Source organism: Passer montanus, unplaced genomic scaffold, assembly GCF_014805655.1.
Source record: "Passer montanus isolate IOZ18808 unplaced genomic scaffold, ASM1480565v1 scaffold224, whole genome shotgun sequence".
NCBI lineage: Eukaryota > Metazoa > Chordata > Aves > Passeriformes > Passeridae > Passer > Passer montanus.
This window is the reverse complement of record NW_024366860.1, coordinates 305,922-310,229: the sequence shown is the minus strand read 5'-3', so window position 1 is coordinate 310,229 and position 4,308 is coordinate 305,922. Positions and strand designations below refer to the sequence as shown.

The following is a 4,308-nucleotide window of genomic DNA, read 5'->3' as shown; positions in this document are numbered from 1 at the left end:
ACTCGGGGGGTCGGGGGGGCCGGGGGGGGACCGCGGTGACCCCTCCGCGCTCCAGGCCCAGGAGCGGCTCCTGAAAAAGGTGCGGAGGAAGATCCGGAACAAGCAGTCGGCGCAGGACAGCCGGCGGAGGAAGAAAGAATACCTGGACGAGCTGGAGAGCAGGTGGGGCCGCTGCTCCCGTTATCCCGGTGTGCCCGGTGTGCCCGGTTATCCCGGTGTGCCCGGTGTGTCCCGGTTATCCCGGTGTGTCCGGTGTGCCCGGTGTGTCCCCTGCCCGGTCACTGCCCCCGTCTCTGCCCGGGCAGGGCGGCTGCGTGCTCGGCACTGAACCAGGAGCTGCGGAGAAAGGTCCAGGAGCTGGAGACGAGCAACGGGTGAGCAGGGGGGGCTCCGGGAACGGGCACCGGGAGGGAAGGGGGCAGCAGGAGGGGCACGGAGCTGAGCCCGGTGCCTCCCGCAGGTCTCTCCTGAGGCAACTCCAGGCGCTGATCAAGGAAACGTCCGGCAAGCCCGCGCAGACCGGCACCTGTGTCCTGGTACGGCGCTCGGGGACCCTCCCGGGACCCTCCCGGGACCCTCCCGGGATCCTCCAGGGACCTCTGGGGACCCTCCCGGGACCCTCCCGGGACCCTCCCGGGATCCTCCAGGGACCCTCGCGGCCCCGGTCCGGGGCTCACGGCTCCCTCCCCTCCCGCAGATCCTGTTCCTGTCGCTGGGGCTGATCCTGCTGCCCAGCTCCAGCCCGTTCCGCCGGGGCGGCGGCCGGGACGGCCTCGGAGCCACCGGAGGTAACGGGAGCGCCGGGAGGGGGCGGCGGGGACAGCCCCCCGTGCCCAGCCCCACCACGGCCGTCCCTGTCCCGCAGTGATCTCCAGGAACATCCTGGCGCGCCGGGAGCCGGGAGCGGCCGCGGAGTCCCCGTTCCCCCGCTGGATCCCGGGGCTGGAGGACGGAGCCGGGGGGGGGCCCGGGGATGGGATTCCCACCCCCCCCAGGGATCGTGGCAGCAATTCCTCCAGGGAGGACATGGGGACAGGGGGACACGGGGATGAGATGTGAGGGGTCCAGAATAAATCCACGCTCTGTTTGCACCCCTGGAATGTCGGGGGGGCGGGAATGGGGAACATTCCAGCGCTGCTGCAGGCACACGGACCAGGATTCATCCCACATTCCACTCCTGGGGGTTCCCAGGGACCCCCGGCGCGCTGCCAGTGCTGGAGGAAACAGAGATCCCCCCCAGGAAACAAACACAGCATCACTCCAGCAACAACGACCAGGATTTATTCCACATCCCTCTCCTGGAGGACGCCCAGGATGATCCCGGAGCAGATCCCAGTGCTGGGGGGGGGACGGGGATTCCCCCCAAGGGACGAACCCAGCGCCACCGCCGGCATTAATCCCACATCCCGCTGGGGGCCGCGCCCTGGCCGCTCTCCCAGGCACATCCCAGCGGGACCGCAGCTCCGCGCAGCCGGGCAGGGGCTGCCTCTCCTCCCGCGAGCGGCATTCCCGGCTCCCAGCGCTGGGGAGCCCGTGGCTAGATGGACTCGATCTGCTTGCGGACCTTCTCCAGCGCCCGCCGGTCCAGCACGCGCTGCCGCAGCACCACGAGCGCCGCCGCCGCCGCCGCCACGCCCAGAGCGGAGCCCACGAAGCGCCAGAAGCGCCGGGCCTCCAGCGCGGCCGAGCGGCAGCTGCGGGCCGGCCCGGCCGTCAGTGCCCCGGCCCCAAGCCCGGGCAATTCCCGGCCCCATTCCCGGGCAATTCCCGGCCCCATTCCCCGCTCCAATCCCCCGTTAATTCCCGGTCCCCGATCACTCCCGGCCCCACCTCTTGTACTCATCCCGGTGGGACGAGGCGCAGTTGATCTTCTCGATGAAGCCGGTGGGGCCGCAGGCCGGGATCGTTTTCTGCACGGAGGGGTCGGTCAGGGAGAGACCCCCGGGAAAACCGGGCACGCCGAGCCCCGCAGCCGCCCCGCGGGAGCCGCACTCACCATCTCGAAGCCGGAGCACCGCGTGCACTCCTGGGCAACCACGAACTGCTCCACCCGCCAGCACGGCGTGGCCGCCGCGGGGCTCGCTGCGGGGGGAGCGCGTTACCGGCACCGGACAGAGCCCGGCACCGGACACACCGCGCCGACTCCAGCCTCCCAGCCCCGGGTCCAGCCCGGTCCGAGCCCCCGAGATCAGACCAAGCCTCCCAGCCCCGGGTCTATCCCGGTCCGAGCCCCCGGTCCGAGCCCTCACATCCCGGTCCGAGCCCCCGGGACCAGACCGAGCCCCCCGGTCCGAGCCCCCGACCCCGGCCCGAGCCCCCGGGACCGTCCCAAACGCCGGCCCGGCCCTGCTCACCGGGCCGCTCCTCGCTCGCCGCCGCCGCCGCCGCCGCCGGGCTGTGGGCACAGAGGAGCTGCCGTGAGGGCCCGCAGCGGGCCCGACCCGCCCACCCCCGGTGTCCCCCGCTCCCCGCTCACCGCAGCACCGCGCTCAGCACCGCCAGCAGCACCGCGAGGGCGCCGGGCCCCATCGGGGCGCCGGGATCCGCGGGAAAGCCCCAGGAACCCGCGCGATGCTCCGGGAGCTACCGGGCCCGGCCCGGCCGCCACAGCGGCGCCGCCATGTTGGAACTGCCGGGGGCGCCGGGAGGGGAAGGGCGGGGCCTGGCGGGGGCGCCGGGCTCAGCCAATAGGATAGAGGGGCGTGGCCACAAGACCACAAAGGGGCGTGTTTTAACCATAACGGGAACTACTTATTTAATTAGGGGCGTGGTTTACAGTTGAATTAGGGGCGTGGATATGCGCTCGGTGTGGGGCGTGGCGATGAGAGTGGGCGTGGTATTCGTACAAATTTGGTGCTGTGGGCGTGGCTTGGGCGCGGCCTCGCCGCCGCTCGTCCCGGTCCCGGTGCCGGTCCCGACCGCAATCCCGGCCCCGGTATCGGTCCTGATCCCGACCGCAATCCCGGCCCCGGTATCGGTCCTGATCCCGACCGCAATCCCGGCCCCGGTATCGGTCCTGATCCCGACCGCAATCCCGGCCCCGGTATCGGTCCCGATCCCGATCGCAGTCCTGATCCTGATCCTGATCCTGATCCGGCGTGGTATTCGTACAAATTTGGTGCTGTGGGCGTGGCTTGGGCGCGGCCTCGCCGCCGCTCGTCCCGGTCCCGGTGCCGGTCCCGACCGCAATCCCGGCCCCGGTATCGGTCCCGATCCCGATCGCAGTCCTGATCCTGATCCTGATCCTGATCCTGATCCTGATCCTGATCCTGATCCCGGTCCCGATCCCGGTCCCGGTCGATTGCAATCCCGGTCCCGGTGCCGGTGCCGGTCCCGACCGCAATCCCGGCCCTGGTATCGGTCCCGATCCCAATCGCAATCCCGGTCCCGGTATCGGTCCTGATCCCGATCGCAGTCCTGATCCTGATCCTGATCCTGATCCTGATCCCCATCCTGATCCCGGTCCCGATCGCAATCCCGATCCCGATCCCGTTCCCTGTCCCGGTCCCGGTCCCGGTCCGGTTCCGCCCCCTCCACCCCCATCAAAGACACTGCGGAGCCGGGACAAGGCACAGCGGGGCTTTATGCCGATCCCTGTCCCGGTCTCGATTGCAATCCCGATCCCGATTCCGATCCCGTTCCCTGTCCCGTTCCCTGTCCCGGTCCCGGTCCCGGTCCCGGTCCCGGTCCCGTTCCGCCCCCACCACCCCCATCAAAGACACTGCGGAGCCGGGACAAGGCACAGCGGGGCTTTATGGCACAAGGAGAGCGGGGGGCAGCCCCAGATCCCCCCGATCCCCCCAGATCCCTCCGGAGAGGCGCCCGCGCTGCCCCGGGGGTCTCGGGGAGCCCCTACCCCAGCGAGCACCTCCCGCCGGCCTTCCGGGGGGGGCCGGGCTCCAGCAGGGCCCTGCTGCTGCTGCCGGGGGGCTGCGGGGACACCGGGGGGTCAGGGGGGCGCAGGGGGTCCCCGGCCTGCCCCCCGCCCCCCCAAATCCCGGCCCCACTCACGGCTTTGCGGAAGGATTTGTGCAGGATGTCCCGCGCCAGCGTGCGGAAAGCCTGGGGGCACGGGGGCTGCTCAGAGGGGGGCAGCGCCCGGGACCCCCCCCGGGAGGAGGGAGGGACCCCCTGTCCCGGCAGGGCACCCCAGGGACCCCCCCTCACCTCCTCCACGTTCTGGCTGGACTTGGCGCTGGTCTCGAAGAAGCGAATCCCGTGTTCCCTGGCCAGCTGAGCGAGCGTGACCCCCCTGAGCCCCCCGAGACCCCCCCAATCCCGATAACCCCCCCAGCCCCCTGAGACCCC

The 4,308-nt window shown here is 71.5% G+C and overlaps 3 protein-coding genes across 4 annotated transcripts in view; 1 reads left to right on the top strand and 2 right to left on the bottom strand.

Moving 5' to 3' along the window:
* The window catches only part of CREB3L4 (cAMP responsive element binding protein 3 like 4), a 1,862-nt gene extending 669 nt beyond the window's left edge, over positions 1 to 1,193 (top strand). The window contains exons 3-7 of one of the 2 annotated variants that reach the window (XM_039710179.1): positions 56 to 162; positions 306 to 374; positions 461 to 536; positions 698 to 788; positions 866 to 1,193. In XM_039710179.1, coding sequence (XP_039566113.1) covers positions 56 to 162; positions 306 to 374; positions 461 to 536; positions 698 to 788; positions 866 to 1,059 — 537 coding nt within the window. In that variant the 3' untranslated portion in view covers positions 1,060 to 1,193. Of the gene's footprint in view, positions 163 to 305; positions 375 to 460; positions 537 to 697; positions 789 to 865 lie in introns of both variants that reach the window. The other variant, XM_039710178.1, reaches the window with a different exon arrangement.
* Positions 1,194 to 1,259: 66 nt separating this feature from the next.
* Positions 1,260 to 2,670, bottom strand: JTB (jumping translocation breakpoint). The gene is made up of 5 exons (XM_039710180.1): positions 2,477 to 2,670; positions 2,355 to 2,395; positions 1,997 to 2,082; positions 1,831 to 1,910; positions 1,260 to 1,694 (listed from the first exon to the last, which is right to left on the bottom strand). Exons 1-5 carry the CDS (start codon positions 2,527 to 2,529, stop codon positions 1,538 to 1,540), a joined length of 417 nt encoding a protein of 138 aa, XP_039566114.1. The 5' UTR covers positions 2,530 to 2,670; the 3' UTR covers positions 1,260 to 1,537.
* Positions 2,671 to 3,735: 1,065 nt separating this feature from the next.
* Positions 3,736 to 4,308, bottom strand: part of RAB13 (RAB13, member RAS oncogene family) — a 2,725-nt gene continuing 2,152 nt past the window's right edge. The window contains exons 5-7 of the mRNA XM_039710183.1: positions 4,168 to 4,298; positions 4,012 to 4,062; positions 3,736 to 3,930 (exon numbers count right to left, since the gene is read on the bottom strand). Coding sequence (XP_039566117.1) covers positions 3,853 to 3,930; positions 4,012 to 4,062; positions 4,168 to 4,298 — 260 coding nt within the window. The 3' untranslated portion in view covers positions 3,736 to 3,852. The remainder of the gene's footprint in view (positions 3,931 to 4,011; positions 4,063 to 4,167; positions 4,299 to 4,308) is intronic.

Excerpts from the sequence above, each read along its gene's own strand:
- JTB (XM_039710180.1), bottom strand. The coding sequence starts at position 2,529 with ATGGGGCCCGGCGCCCTCGCGGTGCTGCTGGCGGTGCTGAGCGCGGTG. Across the intron at positions 2,083-2,354 it reads GGCGAGCGAGGAGCGGCCCG|CGAGCCCCGCGGCGGCCACG; the intron begins GTGAGCAGGGCC and ends CTCCCCCCGCAG. Across the intron at positions 1,695-1,830 it reads CACCGGGATGAGTACAAGAG|CTGCCGCTCGGCCGCGCTGG; the intron begins GTGGGGCCGGGA and ends GCCGGCCCGCAG.